This window comes from Phytophthora sojae, assembly GCF_000149755.1.
Source record: "Phytophthora sojae unplaced genomic scaffold PHYSOscaffold_6, whole genome shotgun sequence".
NCBI lineage: Eukaryota > Oomycota > Peronosporomycetes > Peronosporales > Peronosporaceae > Phytophthora > Phytophthora sojae.
The window spans coordinates 1949404-1966346 of NW_009258120.1; the positions used below are offsets into that span (position 1 = coordinate 1949404).

The window sequence follows — 16943 nt, forward strand, 5'->3', positions numbered from 1 at the left end:
GCAGTAGTTCGAGGGTCGTGTTAAGAGGACACTCGAGCAGCTTAGACGGCGTCTTTGCGTCTGCATTTTGAGAACCACATCGCAAAGTAGAGAAAAGCGGGCCTTAGATGAGCTTAGTGGGTGTGTTTGTTCGTAGTACGAGCTTGGCAGTACTGTGCTTGAAGGCATCCACGCAGTGTTAATGGTCTCAATTCCATGCATCACGTATCGCTGGAACCTGTAGGCCCTGCCGTCTAACGAAAAGTTGAAGTTGGCCTTTTCCCGAAAATTACATTACACAAAATTCGCAATAGTAGCATGCCAAGCTCAGCAATAATGGGCGGACGGCACCGCAGCTAGCACGACTCTCGCGGCGTCAGCAGCGCGCAGGACGCGGGCCATGGCGCGCACTCCGTGTCCGCAGGCGCGTCCGGTACGACAGACGCGTCCGCTGCGTCGGGCGGCTCTGTGTCGACGCTGGGGCCTCCACGATCCACGGGAACGTCAACGTGCACCTGGACCTGAACACGAACGCGCTGAGCGTGGACAGCTGCACCACCAGACGGAGATCGAGGTGACAGTGGCCAAGTGCGACCCGCACGCGCTGTTCAAGAGCCACGCGGCGCCGTCCAGCAACCGGAACACGCTCCTCTGGGACATTGGCGACGTGGGGGCGGGCTGGAAGCCTCGAGTTGCCCCAGCGCGTTGGCCGGTGACCCCCACAAAGCTCCTACGATTCGTGACGGCGTCGAGTGTTGGTGCTGCTGCTGCCCGCGTGGGAGAAGGTGTTCGTGTCGGGTGGCGCTGAGTTGTTCCACCGCCTGGCTGGCGGCCAGCACCGCGGTTGCATTGTGGACTGGACTCCAGATCTTCCCGCCGTTTGCTCGCCCAGGATGCTGCGTCGCTCGGGGAGTGCGGTCAATCTGCAGACACGAACTCGTCGCCGTTGTGGTGGCCTCCGCTCCGTGGGGTGGTGCCGAAGCTGCTGAAGAGTCTCACAGTAGCGGCGACGGCGGCGAGGATACCGCGACAGCGCCACCTTGTCCTCAGAAGACTTGGCGGAGGAGCACGAAGCTGCTCCACCAGCGCTGCGAAGTCGTCCTGGAGCTGTGTGTTCACTCCAGCAAGGTCTGTGTGCTCTTCGGTCTGGCCGCCGACAGCGTCCATCACGTCCGCTGAGAGATCAGCAACCTCCGTGTTCCACGACCAGAGTTTCTCGGGAAGGAAGCTGAAGTTCACCAGAGACTGTGAAAGGCAGCTTGATCACGGCGTCATGATACTGGGTCGACGGAACCAGGCTGCTGGATTCCGGTCTTTCGTCGTTGAGTCCGTTTGCGCTTGGGCAGCGTACGCTGGCCAAAGAGAAGAAGAACAAGAACTTCGAGCGGCTATCGGCGGCGCCACCCGCCCTACACAACCTTCTCAATCAGATGCAGGAGTCGCTGGCAACTCTGGATACCCGCGATACCGGGCTGCAGTTCCCATCGGACAAGGTCTCGCAGGCTTCGTCTTCGCCATGAAGCCAGGTGCTACCGAAGGCACAAGTGGACGTGGCCAAGGCGTACGAGTCACTTCAAAAGAGACTGGTAGAGCTGCTCGGCAAGCGCTGTGCCAGCATTCGCGCTATTTTACAGAGAACCAGTTCGAATTGGGGCTCTAGCGTTGGAAACCAGTGTGTTTAGACACAGGAGGAGGCAGGACAAGGTCAAATACATGCGCTCGTTTGCTTCTCAGCAGTTCATGGCCATTAGAAAGATACCAAAAGCAGTTCATGTTGCGATATAAGGAGTACACAAACAAATTGGTGGTATCATGAGGACGTTAGTTAATTTATGTGGATCCAGGTCTGCGCGTCAAGCCTCGAGTCCTCTCGAAGGCTGATCCTGCACCCTAAGCCAGCACGTGATGAGGTGCAGCTCAAGCGCGGGATGCAATCGATCGGCCGAAAACTTGACCATCGACCCCGCCGCTCGATGAGCAGGAAGGTCTCAGGCGCGCACGTAATGAGGTGCAGCCTAGACCACGTCCGTTAAGCAGCAGAGGTCGACTTCCCTTACGATGAGTGCCTAAAGTCTGGCGGAAAGTGTCTCTGGAGAATGTATCCCGGTGTACGCCTCATCTTGCCGTGGCTCAGAGTGCTCCAGAGGATCAAATTACCATGAGAATGAACCCACTACTACCATGATCATGCGCAGGAGGCCGCTAAACCCACTGAAAGTGTGGCTTTGAGGAGATACACACGAGTCCGCACTGCAGCAGACTTGTTACCCAGAGTGTCGCACGGAAACCTAGAGTGCCGCACGATGACCCAGAGTTCACCTCCCTGAGTGCAGGTGACCCAGAGTTCCAAAGATGATTCTCTGGGTTTGGGCCATACATCCAGACCCTCTATACTGAACTGAAGTGTTTCCCGAGCCAACACCCAAGAATCCCCACAGTTCCCCAAGATTCCTCAGAATTCCCAGGATTTCAGAAGATGACCCTGAGTGTCACCTGGTTTTCAGGGATTCGAGCCAGTTTGAAGCCAGTCTGCAATCAAAATGATGCGTGACCTTGAAGAACCGTCATGGAAGCACAGACTGGATACTTTCGAGGAGTCGAGAGGGAGTCCTTCACCATACTAAACCAAGTCTAAGGACCCACAATTGGCACTTCCGACGCCGTGCGACAATGGATTCGCAAGCCGATCGCAAGTTTGGACCGCTGATCCCAAGGTATACTCAAGACAAGACATTTTGACCCCAAGCATAGTGAACAGAAGATATTTGCCCGAAGAAGAGAGAGAGAGAGAAGTAGCTGATAAAAACCAAACAGAGTTCCTTTTACCCTGTACTGCGTAAGTGACTTCGGCCAAGCCTGCCGACTGAAATCCGGAGGACCCGAGACTACGACCGCGGGACGCTAAGGGCATATCAACGGCGAAAGACAGCCGTCTGTGTGGGCTCCATCAAACTCAAGTCCAGTGAGGTCGTGACCAGCGACGGCCTTGAGCTTCCTGGGGTGATCCATCTATTCCATATCCTAGTTGGGTCACTTGCTGTGCTCGTGGTAGCCCATTTCATATTATTCCAGAGGGTATTCTGGGGTGCTAGGTAGTCGCCTCCAGGATTTTGTATTGACTGCTTGTGTGAAGGGAAGGTAACTGATAGTGATTGTATTTTCCTCTTTTATTGGAGGTGGTGCGCGTTCGTGTGAGTCTCAGGGGAGCTAGGCACCTGAATTTCAGACTCGAGTGAACCTAGTGTGTGTGACCCACCGTCCAAGGGTCCAAAAGAATAAGTGACGGCTAGTTGTAGTGTTTGTATACTCTGTATTTGTTCGTTTTATCGAGCTAGGAGGGCATTTGGGTAAGGTGTCTTCTGAGTTCCAAGTCCCAGAGTTGACTGAATCCTGGACCCTGAATTCGTGATATTCTGGGTTTCAGGAGATCTGATTCTCTGGGTTTGCTTTTTGGTGTGGAGGTGCGTTCTGAAGTAGACGTGCGCCCCCGCACTTCTTCGAGGTTACATTTTTAACCGGTGGAGTGCCGTTTCGTCGAAGACAAACGAGCCGACAGGGATTACACAAGGTGCCCACGCCAACCAAGGAGTGTGATTCTCAGGGTTTAAAGCTTTGCGGCTGCGAATCTCTGGGTCTATCTTCTTGCTGTTGACTCTCAAGTCGATTCTCTGGGTCTACCCCTGGGGAACAGTCTTGGGCTGCGCTATACGAACCCCCTGGGCGACAAAGGTTTCATCGGCCTCGCCTCACCAGTTGTTTTTGCTGCTTACAGGCAAGCGTCTGCTGCTGCAGCTGTACAAGCTGTCGTACACAGTCAAGCTGTTGGGCTCGGTCGCACTGCTCAACCCGCTGCATTCGTACCTGGCGTTCGAAGGCCTGGGGGAGAGGCCCACGCAGGATTCCCGCGCTCAAGGATTCCGACATCTTTCCGCGTTGATGTAAGCGGCGAAGACGACGGCAGGAGCTGATGCGGTATGGCGTGCTCCGAACAATGGTGTGTTGTATATCATGTTGTCCTGTATACTGCATTGCATGCAGTTTATTAGACTGATGTTGTATCGTAGCCTACATGAGCTAACCAGATTAATATTGATGCTGTTGAAGGAGACTACGGCGACCAAGCAGTCATGATCAGCCCGAAAACGAGCCGGCCTGAGTGAAGGCGACGACTCGAATGAGGTAGTAGCGAAAAGAACGAGCCGAGACGAATTCCGGCCAAGCCGGAGATGCCGCTTTGGTGTTCATTGTATGACCGATGGGCAAACGAGCCGACACCTGGCATGGCTGGCGCTGCTAATGATAAGGGCGAGAGGTAGTAACGTGAACGTTAGCAAACTAATATAAGCGATTTGGATAAATGCAATTGCAGTCGATGCGGTTCCCAGTATAGCGAGGCTTTGGATACCCACACACATAGTTGTAGATGCAACTTTGCCTTTGTATGCTCCAATTAGCGAAACGGCTTGTAATCGCTGCTTTCCTGTTGACTGGATTGGCAAAGGCATGGCTTTGGCATCTATCAATCAAAGCAGCAGCTAATTGAAGTATTCAACTGTAGAACTTCTTGCACCCATGGAGAAACCATGTGGTAAACTACATCCACCTCAAGCATGAATGCAGGTGTAGCGCTTTAGTGTGTGTTGTTAGTTGGGAAGGGTCCAGGCAACTAACTACTTCGGTGTTGAAGTCAGTGAAATTTGACTTAGTGATCAAACTTGGTAATTCTCGCTGCTTTGTTGCTTCTACTACAGAATGACATGCTTCTGTCTGCAACGACATGCATCTTAGGTATTGTCTTATGTACACAATGGTAACGTTTCATTTGATTACCCCCTGGATATTTTTCTGGATGTCTATTTCATTTTATGTTTGTATACGGTAGTGCATAGAATGCCTCCGGACGTGCCACATGTTTACAGAACGCCTAGAGGTGACACCTACTTTGTATATAAGTTTTTGTATGGGAAGTTTCAAATTACGATTTTTTTAAAATCGGGACTCGCTAGGGCCCTAGTTTCTGTTCGGCGGGCATCCTGTCACTATCCGTGGTAAGTAGCATTATTCAGCATGGGTATGCCACACTGGAGCCAGCACGGCCTTGTTGGCCTCCATCGTGAATCCTATCTTCCCTAACCATTTTTGAATACAAACATCAAGTCTAATTACGCTGCATACGGTATGCAGTTTACATGTTCTTTTCGGCTCCCGGTCTGGAGGGGTTAAACTTGTTACTGTACACATGTACATATGCAACCGGCTCTGTAGAGTAATCTTGACGGGAAGATATGCAAAGCTGGATGGTGGATGTACCGTATCGTTGGCAAGATCCGCTCAATAAGGGCTGGAGTCGCCACAATACATCTTCTGTCAGTTCTAGATTTTCGACGAAGAGCACGCAACTACCCGTCCCTCCAGTCGCGATGAAGCTCGGACTACCCTTTGCTATCGCGCTCTCTGCTCTTGTTGCAGCCCAAGCTGCTGTCATTGACTATGACAAGGTCCAGCCGTTCCCTGAGCTCGAGCCCAAAACGATTTCCGAGAAGGCTGCTATCAAGTACAAGCCCAGCCTGGCCATCAAGGACGGCTGCCGCTCTTACGCTGCTGTGAATGCGGCCGGCGACACGAGCGGCGGAATGGACCCAATGGCGCCCGACGGAGGAACGGTAGAGAAAAACCCGTACGGTCACGGCTGCAGGGGATCGGTATTGGGCTCGCAAGTGTACAGCCGATCTGGGTGGTACCGCGACGTTTGGGCCATCATGTACGCTTGGTACTTCCCCAGAGACATCAGTTGGGATGAGGCGAGCTACCCACCCGTCCGCCATGACTGGATCAACACCATCGTCTGGCTTAACAACCCGGCGCTGGAGAATCCGTCGCTTCTCGGAGTCTCTGCCTCCCGGGAAGACGCCGAATACGTGGCCTATCCTCCTACCGTGAAGGAGTTTATGAACGGCACCCACCCCAAGATGGAGTACTTCATGGGCTTTTATGTGGGCGGGTATCACACAATTGATGTGTCGTTGGAAGCGGGCGACTTTCAAGACCTCGTCCATTGGTCGCAGCTGACGGACCAAGCGCGCAAGGCTTTGGAGACTGCGGACTTCGGTGTGGTAACCCCCGTCCCCTTCAACGACGTCAACTTCGAGAAGAATCTAGAGCGGGGCTGGTATCAGAACGACACGATCCTAGAACACAAGATCGGGATCGTGTAGTTGCCCCTACACACGATTCGAAAGCTGTACTCGTTATCAGAATACTGCAGGAAAAAGTAATTTTGAGAGTGCATTTGGCTACCAAGTACGCACCGATTGCCAGTCAGCTTCCAAAACTGCCTAAAGTACTCTGCAATCCACTCTCGGACTAGATCCCAATTTGGAAGACTCGCTCGCAGGTCGTGGCGGTGCAGATACGAGGCCCGCGTATCGCTACGTGTATGACGTACGGTACCGGTACTGACCGCGAGTGTACACATTTTCGAGGACCCCTCCGGATCGATGAAGCCGAAGTGAGGTTAGATACTACTTATTGGTGATAACGTTTTCGCGATAACATAGCAAAGTTGCTGTTGTGCAGCAATTTTAAGAAGACATCGCAAGTGCAAGCAATCGCCTCTAACAGCGCTTTCGACATAGGACCAAGTCAAACCGAATTGTCACCAATGCGCGATAACCGCACTGGCAGTAAAAAGAAAAGTTTTAATTGATTTTTTATTTTTATGGTACTCTCAATTTCTGTAGGTAACAACTACTAATTTTTACTTTATTTATTTAACTTGCGTTTTGTTGGTGACGGAAGCGCGGCTGGCGCAATGGAAAGCGTATCAAACTTCGAATCTGGGGGTTGCGGGTTCGAGTCCCGCGTTCCGTACATTTTTGCAGTGCAAAAGTGTGCAATATTTGCACGAGTACGTACACGGCCTCGTCCCTTGCGTCGAAAGCGCTGGTAGCAAAATAGCTGGCTAAATGCGTTCAAGTGCACGCGTACACTCGCCACGCTGTACCATGGCAACAAAACGCTTCCCGATCCGTATGGCTCGGTGTACCATGTGATCCGAATTTAAGGCCGAATTTAGAGTTGATACTCCACACCAGCAATTGTTTGGGCTGTCAGTGAAGATCGCGGCTCTTGGTCCAGCGACTGTTCCAGGCGGGATATCTCTCCCCCATGGATATCAACCCGCGACGGACGGCGGCCACACAGCCAGCCAAGATCTTCTCTCTCTCTCTTGTCGATGCTTTCCATCGTCTGCATCGATTCGCCACTTCTCGTCCCGAGTAGAAGGTCGTCCAAGTCCTGCGTAGCGTCGTTTCCACGTGCGCGCCAATGCTTTCGAGCCCCATCCGGCTCTTCCTCCCGCTGGCGGTAGTCGCCACCGTATTGCTCGGTGTCTCGGCCGAGCCCGAGTGGTGGCTCGTGCCGCCGATCGACTGCCAAGTCGGGCCCTGGGGCGACTTCAGCGGCTGCTCCGCCGCCTACTCCACGGTCAAGACCCGGCGCCGCAACGTCGTGGTCTGGCCGCTGTTCGGCGGGGCGCCGTGCCCTGCACTGGAGGAGTCGCAGCCCTGCGTGCGCGTCGACTGCCAGGTCGGACCCTGGAGCGCCTACACGTGCAACCCTTTCACGGGCTGGAAGACGCGCTCGCGGGTGGTCACGGTCCGGCCGCAGGACGGAGGCGCCGCCTGCCCCGCGCTCTCCCAGAGCGTACCGTGCGACCCCATCAACTGCGTCGTGAGTGACTGGACGCCGTGGAGCACGTGCCTGCTCAAGGTCAAGTCCCGGGCGAGAACAGTGCAGACGTTCCCGCTGTACGGCGGCTTGGCGTGTCCGTCGCTGGTGGAAGTTCAGGCTTGCGTCCCCGTGGACTGCGCGGTGGGGGCCTGGAGTGCGTTCAAGATCCTGGGCACGATCAAGACTCGCTCCCGTGAAGACACGTGCCAGCCAGACGGCGGGTTGCCGTGTCCTCCGCTCGTCGAGCAGGTTCCGTGCAATCCGGTGGACTGCAGCCCGGTATCGCGGGTATCCAGAGTTGCCAGCGACTCCTGCATCTGATTGAGAAGGTTGTGTAGGGCGGGTGGCGCCGCCGATAGCCGCTCGAAGTTCTTGTTCTTCTTCTCTTTGGCCAGCGTACGCTGCCCAAGCGCAAACGGACTCAACGACGAAAGACCGGAATCCAGCAGCCTGGTTCCGTCGACCCAGTATCATGACGCCGTGATCAAGCTGCCTTTCACAGTCTCTGGTGAACTTCAGCTTCCTTCCCGAGAAACTCTGGTCGTGGAACACGGAGGTTGCTGATCTCTCAGCGGACGTGATGGACGCTGTCGGCGGCCAGACCGAAGAGCACACAGACCTTGCTGGAGTGAACACACAGCTCCAGGACGACTTCGCAGCGCTGGTGGAGCAGCTTCGTGCTCCTCCGCCAAGTCTTCTGAGGACAAGGTGGCGCTGTCGCGGTATCCTCGCCGCCGTCGCCGCTACTGTGAGACTCTTCAGCAGCTTCGGCACCACCCCACGGAGCGGAGGCCACCACAACGGCGACGAGTTCGTGTCTGCAGATTGACCGCACTCCCCGAGCGACGCAGCATCCTGGGCGAGCAAACGGCGGGAAGATCTGGAGTCCAGTCCACAATGCAACCGCGGTGCTGGCCGCCAGCCAGGCGGTGGAACAACTCAGCGCCACCCGACACGAACACCTTCTCCCACGCGGGCAGCAGCAGCACCAACACTCGACGCCGTCACGAATCGTAGGAGCTTTGTGGGGGTCACCGGCCAACGCGCTGGGGCAACTCGAGGCTTCCAGCCCGCCCCCACGTCGCCAATGTCCCAGAGGAGCGTGTTCCGGTTGCTGGACGGCGCCGCGTGGCTCTTGAACAGCGCGTGCGGGTCGCACTTGGCCACTGTCACCTCGATCTCCGTCTGGTGGTGCAGCTGTCCACGCTCAGCGCGTTCGTGTTCAGGTCCAGGTGCACGTTGACGTTCCCGTGGATCGTGGAGGCCCCAGCGTCGACACAGAGCCGCCCGACGCAGCGGACGCGTCTGTCGTACCGGACGCGCCTGCGGACACGGAGTGCGCGCCATGGCCCGCGTCCTGCGCGCTGCTGACGCCGCGAGAGTCGTGCTAGCTGCGGTGCCGTCCGCCCATTATTGCTGAGCTTGGCATGCTACTATTGCGAATTTTGTGTAATGTAATTTTCGGGAAAAGGCCAACTTCAACTTTTCGGATATGAGGCCAACTTCAACTTTTCGTTAGACGGCAGGGCCTACAGGTTCCAGCGATACGTGATGCATGGAATTGAGACCATTAACACTGCGTGGATGCCTTCAAGCACAGTACTGCCAAGCTCGTACTACGAACAAACACACCCACTAAGCTCATCTAAGGCCCGCTTTTCTCTACTTTGCGATGTGGTTCTCAAAATGCAGACGCAAAGACGCCGTCTAAGCTGCTCGAGTGTCCTCTTAACACGACCCTCGAACTACTGCATCGACGCCGACGCTTGCAGGTACTGCGCTATAAACAGAGTAGTGGGTGGCGTCAATGAACGAGTTCATCGCTTCAGGCACCGACGGCTGTCTTTCAGAAGAGGACGGCGAGTGAGGCGCCTCTGCTGCGCTGAAGCATTCCGTTCAGTGCGGACACGTGAAGCATGCATTCCGAGCGTATAGTTAACTCAATAGCAAAGGTCGCTGGATCTTTTCTTGAAGCACACCTGCGACAAAAGACAAATGGTTGGCTCGCCGTGGGCCGAGCTCGAGGAGCTACTGATACCATATTCATCCTGGTGATCGCGAATCTTGGTACCGTATTGCCAGGCAGCGCGGCGTCGAAAGAATGTAAGCATTACTTGCTGCCAGCCCGGTGAGAATATGGTATGCTTGGGATCTTTGGTTTGCCACGAGCCAAGGAGAGGAGAAGAGCATGGTCTGCCTGATGCATGTACAGTAGGGTTGACAGCCAAAGCGTAGCCACTCAGAGCATCACCCCGATCCGTTTCGTTCCGGCGGTGCCTTGAGTGGGAGACGCACAAACTGCAGCCGACGCCAAGTCAGAACTTACGAGCCCGACGCCGAATTTATTTCGAACTTATTTCGTGGAACCGCATTGTTGAAGTTGCGTGCTATAGCCGTGCGAACGTGGCTCTCGAGTTGAAGATGGCTACACGAGTTGAACTGAACCATGAACTGAACCATGCTGTCGCAGCAGTGGTATGAGAGAGGGATCGGCCCACTTGGCGGCGCCCCTGTCGAGGCCTTCTCATTCTCCAATATCCTGCCTCGCCAGCAAGCCTCCCCACCCAGCACCCGCCCAGGCTCCCTCCCCATCCAGCCATGGCTCCGTCCGTCCGCCGCCTCGTGGCCCTGTTCGAGTCCCGCGCCGCCGTCCGCACCGCGACACGCGCCTCCGCAGCCGCAGCGTTCAGCAGGACGAGGGTCTCCACCCTCATCGAGTCCTACAGCGCCTCGTCGACCATCGCGTCCAGCTCCGTCGAGGCGACCGACGTCGTACGCTCCTCCGCGGTCGCAGCAGTGGAGACGCTCGACCCCCGCTGGTCCATCCAGCTCCTCGACGCGGCGAGGTTTGCCGAGTTCCAGTACGGCTACTCCGGTTTCGAAGCTCCAGCCGTCGACGACCAAGACCAAGACCAAGGCCAAGGCTTCACGGCGCTGGAGCCGACTGAAGAGCTCCACGACGTCACTGTTGCCGCCGCCGCCGACGAAGACGACGAAGACTGCCTCCAACAAGCGCCTCCTGCTGAGCTGCCCGTCGGCCCTGTCGACGACGCCGACGTCAAGAGCTACAGCCAGCTCCTGCAGGAGGCCGACGACCTCCTCGACCGCGTCCACGACGCGGCTGCTGCTGACGCTGCGCCTGCAGTCGTTGAGCCCAAGCCTTCGGAGACCCAGCCGCACGTCCGAGCTGCTGCAGCTCCGCAAGCTACCAAGTCCCGCCTGTTCGACTTCAAGCAGAGCGCGGCGTTTGTCGGGCAGTGCGCGCAGGCAAGGCGGCGGCGCAGCGCGGCAGCAGCGAAGCCCCAACGTCCGCTCTGGAAGCTCTGAGCGACGTTACTCCCGAACGACATGGATGTGAACTGTGTACAGTAGTAGTAGTAGTGCGTGCATTTCCAGACCCAGGTTTGCAGTCGACCTCTGCTGCTTGACGGACGTGGTCTAGGCTGCACCTCATTACGTGCGCGCCTGAGACCTTCCTGTTCATCGAGCGGCGGGGTCGATGGTCAAGTTTTCGGCCGATCGATTGCATCCCGCGCCTGAGCTGCACCTCATCACGTGCTGGCTTAGGGTGCAGGATCAGCCTTCGAGAGGACTCGAGGCTTGACGCGCAGACCTGGATCCACATAACTTAACTAACGTCCTCATGATACCACCAATTTGTTTACTCCTGACATCGCAACATGAACTGCTTTTGGTATCTTTCTAATGGCCATGAACTGCTGAGAAGCAAACGAGCGCATGTATTTGACCTTGTCCTGCCTCCTCCTGTGTCTAAACACACTGGTTTCCAACGCTAGAGCCCCAATTCGAACTGATTCTCTGTAAAATAGCGCGAATGCTGGCACAGCGCTCGCCGAGCAGCTCTACCAGTCTCTTTTGAAGTGACTCGTACGCCTTGGCCACGTCCACTTGTGCCTTCGGTAGCACCTGGCTTCATGGCGAAGACGAAGCCTGCGAGACCTTGTCCGATGGGAACTGCAGCCCGGTAACGCGGGTATCCAGAGTTGCCAGCGACTCCTGCATCTGATTGAGAAGGTTGTGGCGCCGCCGATAGCTGCTCGAACTTCTTGTTCTACTTCTTGGCTAGTGAGTGTACGCTGCGCAAGCGACAAAGCGCTCAGCGCCGACAGACCGAATCCAGCAGCAGCGGCGACAAGAACGTGGGCAAGGCGTACGGAGACAGCACCACCAGGTCCTCAGAAGAGTTAGCGGAGGAGAACGCCAGTACCGCGCGAAACAGCTCGACAATCGCTGTGAAGTCGTCCTGGAGCTGCTAGATCACCGGCCGCTGATGGCATCCACTACGTCTGCTGGCAGAGCAACAGCCTCCGAGCGCCACTTCCAGACCTTCCCGCGAAGCTGAACTTCATCAAAGCCTGTGGGGTATAGTTTGGCCACGACGCCAAACCAGCCGAAGCTGAGTAGCCATCCGCTGCGAGACTCATCAGCAGCTTCGGCACCAACCCACGGAGCTGAAGCCACCACAGCGACGACGTCTGCAGATCGATCGCATTCTACGAGCACTCCACGAGCGATGCGGCATCCTGGGCAAACAAACCGCCCGTGGGGATCTGCTCCTGAGAAGTCCAGTCCACAATGACATAGCGGTGTTGCCGGCGAAACACAACTCAGCGCCATCAGGCACGAGTATGCTCTCCAACACGGCCAATTGCTGCAGCGGAAGACGTCACGAGGCCATGGAGCGTTGTGGCGTCATGACCCAACGCAGTGAGCAGCTCGAGGCCCCATCCCACGCCGCTTGCTGGACGACGCCGCGTGGCTCTTGAGCAGCGCGTGCGGGTTGCACTTGACCATCGTCACCTCGAGCTTCGTCTGGGGGTGCAGCGTGGCCGGCGGCAGGAACGGCGCCTCCAGGTCCACGAGATGCCGGCTTGCGGCCCGACAGCACGGCTAGAGCTCAGCGCTCGCGTTCAGGTCCAGGTGCACGTTGACGTTTCCGTGGATCGTGGAGCCCCGCGCGGTAGCTGCGGCGCATTCTTGCAGTGCTCCGGTGAAATTTGTGCCTGCTGTCTATTGGGATTTTTGTGGTTGGCCTCAAAGGCCCAACTTTAACTTTTCGGATAAATGGCCAACTTCAACTTTTGCTGGTCTACAGGAAACGTGTGCAATTCTTATCTAACGTTAGTGTGTCACCCCACTTCAATCCACCATGCATTATGCGGCATAATTTATGCCCGATCAAGGTGTTGCTGACCTAACATGTTGCACGCCTTAAAAATACGACTTGATCTTCGCGGCGATATCGTCGACGCGCGCCGCCTGGGTGAAGAAGTCGAGGAACTCACCGTCAGGGCCAACGAGGTACATCACAATGGAGTGGTCCACCAGATAGTCGTCGTCCTCCTCCTCGTTCTCGTCTGCCTTGGAGAAGTACACGCGGTAGGCCTTGGTGATGTCCGCCACTTGGTCGCGCGTGCCCGTAAGCATCTTGAACTTTGGGTGGAAGTCGGCCTTGTAGGCCTGCATCTGCCCCACGGTGTCGCGCTTGGGGTCCACCGTCACGAACAGCGGAGCGACCTTAGGGCACTTTTCCGCCTCCAGCTTGTCCAGCACGTCGCCGATGCGCACCAGCTCATTGGGGGCAGATGTCCGGGCAGTGCGTGAAGCCGAAGTACAGCAGCGAGTACTTGCCGCGGAATGTCGCGTCCGTCACCGCGCGCCTCGTGTCGCAGTCCACGAGAGTCCATGGTCCGCCCAGCAGCGGCTTGCCCACCGACGTCACCTTGCTCGTGGCTAACAGCAGCAGTAGCAGCAGTAATGACAAGCACCAATCCAGAAGTCCTTGCTGCAGTAGAATCCTCCAGATAGATCAAACGCACACTGGGTCTGCAGCCGGTCCTTCTCCGAGTAGTAGTAGTACACGATACCGCTGCCCACGACGCCCGCCAGCGCCAAGCCGCTCCACGTACCAGGCTGCCAGCGCAAAGACATCGACACAATCAGTGCGTCAAGCGTATCTACGGTATTCAAACGACCGGCACTGCGCAGTCCTCACCCCGAACTTGTCGCTGCGCGTGCCGGGCGCCGGTGCGTCCGAGAACATGCGCCTCGCCGCGTGTCCGCGACGCAACACCCGTGGCCGTCACCACTCGCCCCGCCATGCTCGTGACAACTTGAAAAGTGTCGATCGACCGCCAGCTAACAAAGTGAAGAGAGCAATCCTGCTGATTGCTCACACCATTGGCCTCCATTTCAGCGAATCACCGACCGCCAATCGATTGGGGGGGATCACTACAGTTACTGTAGTACAGAACAGTATCGGTATCGGATCCGCTTGGACCATGGACGTTATGGCGCGCTACGTGCGGCCCATCTACGAGGCTATCGACGCGCGCCAGTACAAGAATGCCATCAAGCTGTGCGCGCACAAGCGCGTGGCGCAGCTGGACATCGTGCAGGTGCTCAAGGCGCACTGCCTGGAGCGCACGGGCCGCGTGGACGAGGCGCTGGACATCTGCCGCCGCGTGCAGCTCAAGCAGCCGACGGACGAGACGCTGCTCAACACCATGAACCTGGTCTTCAAGCTGGGCGGCTGCGAGCACGAGATGCTGCCCACCTTCGAGCACGCGTGCGCCGTGAGCAGCCCGCCCAACGAGGAGCTCTACGTGGCGCTCTTCGTGGCCTACGCGCGCCGCGGCGCCTTCCTCAAGCAGCAGCAGACGGCGCTCAAGATGTTCAAGGCCTTCGGCAACATCAAGTACGTGTGCTGGGCTGCGCTCAGCATGATGCTGCAGGTCGAGCACGGCGGCACGCCCGCGCGCATGCTGGCGCTGGCCGAGAAGATGCTGCTCAAGACGCTGCGCGAGACGGGCTCGGACGACGGCGAGGCGCTACAGCTCACGGTGCTCATCATGCAGCTGCAGGACAACCACCAGGCGGCGCTGGAGGCATTCGACGAGTTCGTCAAGGTGGACGACGGCAAGTCCGACAAGAAGCAGAAGAAGAACAAGGACAAACTGGGGCGCGCTGCAGAGGGGGAGGGCGCCTACGACGAGGACATCGAGCTCGGACCCATGCAGGCCATCGACAGGCTCACGCTCGAAGCGGCGCTCGCGAAGAACGTGACCAACTGGACGCGCTGTGCGGCGGTAAACCGGAAGCTGCTGGAGGAGTACAACGCTGACGACTGGACGTTCTTGAAGGAGTACATCGCCGCGCGCTTCGAAGAGAATGCGGACCGCTCGTCGAAAGATCTGCTGGCGCTTGGCGAAGAGATGACGGCACTTTTGAACGACCTGCAGGCTCGTCCGGGCAACGAACGCATTCGAGGCCCCGCTCTTGCGTTGATCCACGTCAGCAGCGAGATTTTGCGCCGTCTTAAGGCGGGAGACACCGCTGTTGCGCAGGTGGAGACGAACCTGCAAGAGCTCATCGTTGCCTACGCGAACCGATTCTTCTCCAAGGCGTGCTGCTTCACGGATCTGAAGCAGTACTTCAAGCTCTACCTCAAGGAGAGCACGTCGGTGTCGGCGTCCGCGAAGTCCAACCTGATCCAGCACTTCAAAAAGCTGTCGGAGGAGTCCGCTGCCTTGCTCAAGAACAAGCCGGCTGGTGATGAGATTGATGAAAAGGTGCGGAAGGAGGGCCAAGGAAACTTGAGCAGGCGTCTGCTCGCACTCAAGACCCTGCGCTTCCTGGGCTACTACGACGACGCTCAGAAGTTCTCGGTGGAAGTTTTGGCTCACTTGGTTGAGGAGCTCGAGAGTGAGTATGAAGCGACGAGCTGGCTCAACGTTGGTAGCGCCGGCGGCCAGCGCGAGGTGCAGCTTACGGACGACTTGCTCCTGCTGGCGACGCACTTTTTGCTGGATATTTATCAGCGCTCGAGCGGTCATCGTGAATACTTGGAGCGTGCTGCAGGTCTGCTTGAGTACGGTCTGGAGAAGAGTGCCTACAATTTCCAGATGAAGCTGCTCCTGTCTCGTGTGTACGGCTACCTGGGCGCTGCGGAAGCCATGTTGAGCCGCCACGCCGAGCTGGATGTGAAGTACGTGCAGCTGGACTCGCTTTCGTTCTTGGTGCTCGATAAGATTCTCGACCTGTGCCAATACCAAGAGGCGCGCAAGTTGATCAACAGAATTACGGGTCTGCACCACAGTACGGCGAAAGACACGCCCGATCACATTACCCGTGCTTACCGACTCGGTGTCTACTCGAAGGTGGTGGACATGTCTTCGTTCTTGCACAAGCGCATGAAGAAGTCGCACACGCTGGCCATCAGCAAGGGAGAGACGCTGCGCTTTGAGTTGCTCGACGCTCTGTCCCATGGTCCCTCAAAGCTTCATGAACTCGTGACCTCTTCGAGCTTTGAAGCGCAGGTCACCGGATTGGAAAACATGCTCGCGTCCGATGGCGCTGAGTTGTCCCATAACCAGCACCGCGAGGTTATCGTAGACTGGACTTCTAAGCAGCAGATCCCCACCGGCAATTTGTTTGCCCAGGATACCGCGCCGCTCGTGGAGTGTGATCGATCTGCAGACGCTAACTCGTCACTGCTGTGGCTTAAGATCCGAGTGCTCGTCCCGAAGCTGCTGAAGAGTCTCGCAGCGGATGACCACTCAGCTTCGGGTGATCTGGCGAAGGAATACAGTGACCTGGTGACTGCGCTGCACCTCACAGGCTCCGGTTCTGGTGAGCTTCAGCTTCACGAGAGGCTCTGGAAGTGGAGTTCGGAGGCTGTTGCTCTCTCAGCAGATGTGATCAATGCTATTGGCGACCAGGGCGTAGAACAGAAGGACCTTTCTGCAGTGATCACGCAGCTCCAGAACGACTTCACAGCGATTGCGGAGCAGCTTCGCACGGGGCTGGTGTCCTCCTCCGCTAGCTCTTCTGGGGGCCAGGTGGCGCTGTCGCCGTATGCCGTGTCCACGCTGTCGTCGTTGCTGCTGGATTCCGGTCTGTCGTCACTGAGTGCGTTGGCGCTTGCGCAGCGTGCGCTGGCCAAGAAGAACAAGAAGAGCGAGCAGCTCTCGGCGGCGTCACCCGCGCTACGCAACCTTCTCAAGCACATGCAGGAGTCGCTGGTGGCCTTGGAGACGCGCATTGCCGAGCTGCAGTTCACTTCGCACAAGGCCTCGGAGGCTTCATCGCGGGGCCAGGCGCAACAGAAGGCACAGGCGAACGTGGTCAAGTCGTACGCGTCACTTCAAAAGAGACTGGTAGAGCTGCTTGGCGACCGCTGCGCCAGCATTCGCGCCATCCTGCAGAAGTAA

The 16943-nt window shown here is 57.0% G+C and overlaps 7 protein-coding genes and 1 non-coding gene across 8 annotated transcripts; 6 read left to right on the plus strand and 2 right to left on the minus strand.

Moving 5' to 3' along the window:
* Positions 1-379: 379 nt before the first annotated feature.
* PHYSODRAFT_335214 (hypothetical protein) lies at positions 380-3921 on the plus strand (the record flags this gene model as incomplete). The annotated part of the gene is made up of 6 exons (XM_009532571.1): positions 380-683; positions 733-830; positions 872-1249; positions 1326-1472; positions 1506-1587; positions 3752-3921. 6 exons carry the CDS (start codon positions 380-382, stop codon positions 3919-3921), a joined length of 1179 nt encoding a protein of 392 aa, XP_009530866.1.
* Positions 3922-5399: 1478 nt separating this feature from the next.
* On the plus strand, positions 5400-6194 carry PHYSODRAFT_246397 (necrosis inducing-like protein NPP1 type; the record flags this gene model as incomplete). The annotated part of the gene is made up of 1 exon (XM_009532572.1): positions 5400-6194. One exon carries the CDS (start codon positions 5400-5402, stop codon positions 6192-6194), a length of 795 nt encoding a protein of 264 aa, XP_009530867.1.
* Positions 6195-6776: 582 nt separating this feature from the next.
* On the plus strand, positions 6777-6849 carry PHYSODRAFT_t1159. Its single transcript has one exon. It is a non-coding gene; the product is annotated as a tRNA-Arg (tRNA).
* Positions 6850-7398: 549 nt separating this feature from the next.
* Positions 7399-7866, plus strand: PHYSODRAFT_370898 (hypothetical protein; the record flags this gene model as incomplete). Its single annotated transcript, XM_009532573.1, has 1 exon — positions 7399-7866. A coding segment is annotated over one exon (468 nt), but the record flags the coding sequence as incomplete, so codon positions are not given.
* Positions 7867-8649: 783 nt separating this feature from the next.
* Positions 8650-9057, minus strand: PHYSODRAFT_335217 (hypothetical protein; the record flags this gene model as incomplete). Its single annotated transcript, XM_009532574.1, has 1 exon — positions 8650-9057. One exon carries the CDS (start codon positions 9055-9057, stop codon positions 8650-8652), a length of 408 nt encoding a protein of 135 aa, XP_009530869.1.
* Positions 9058-10308: 1251 nt separating this feature from the next.
* On the plus strand, positions 10309-11037 carry PHYSODRAFT_335218 (hypothetical protein; the record flags this gene model as incomplete). The annotated part of the gene is made up of 1 exon (XM_009532575.1): positions 10309-11037. The coding sequence occupies one exon, from the start codon at positions 10309-10311 to the stop codon at positions 11035-11037; it is 729 nt and encodes a 242-aa protein (XP_009530870.1).
* Positions 11038-12942: 1905 nt separating this feature from the next.
* Positions 12943-13774, minus strand: PHYSODRAFT_316698 (hypothetical protein; the record flags this gene model as incomplete). The annotated part of the gene is made up of 4 exons (XM_009532576.1): positions 12943-13302; positions 13385-13464; positions 13551-13644; positions 13727-13774. 4 exons carry the CDS (start codon positions 13772-13774, stop codon positions 12943-12945), a joined length of 582 nt encoding a protein of 193 aa, XP_009530871.1.
* Positions 13775-14021: 247 nt separating this feature from the next.
* On the plus strand, positions 14022-16943 carry PHYSODRAFT_514094 (hypothetical protein; the record flags this gene model as incomplete). Its single annotated transcript, XM_009532577.1, has 2 exons — positions 14022-16427; positions 16491-16943. The coding sequence occupies 2 exons, from the start codon at positions 14022-14024 to the stop codon at positions 16941-16943; spliced, it is 2859 nt and encodes a 952-aa protein (XP_009530872.1).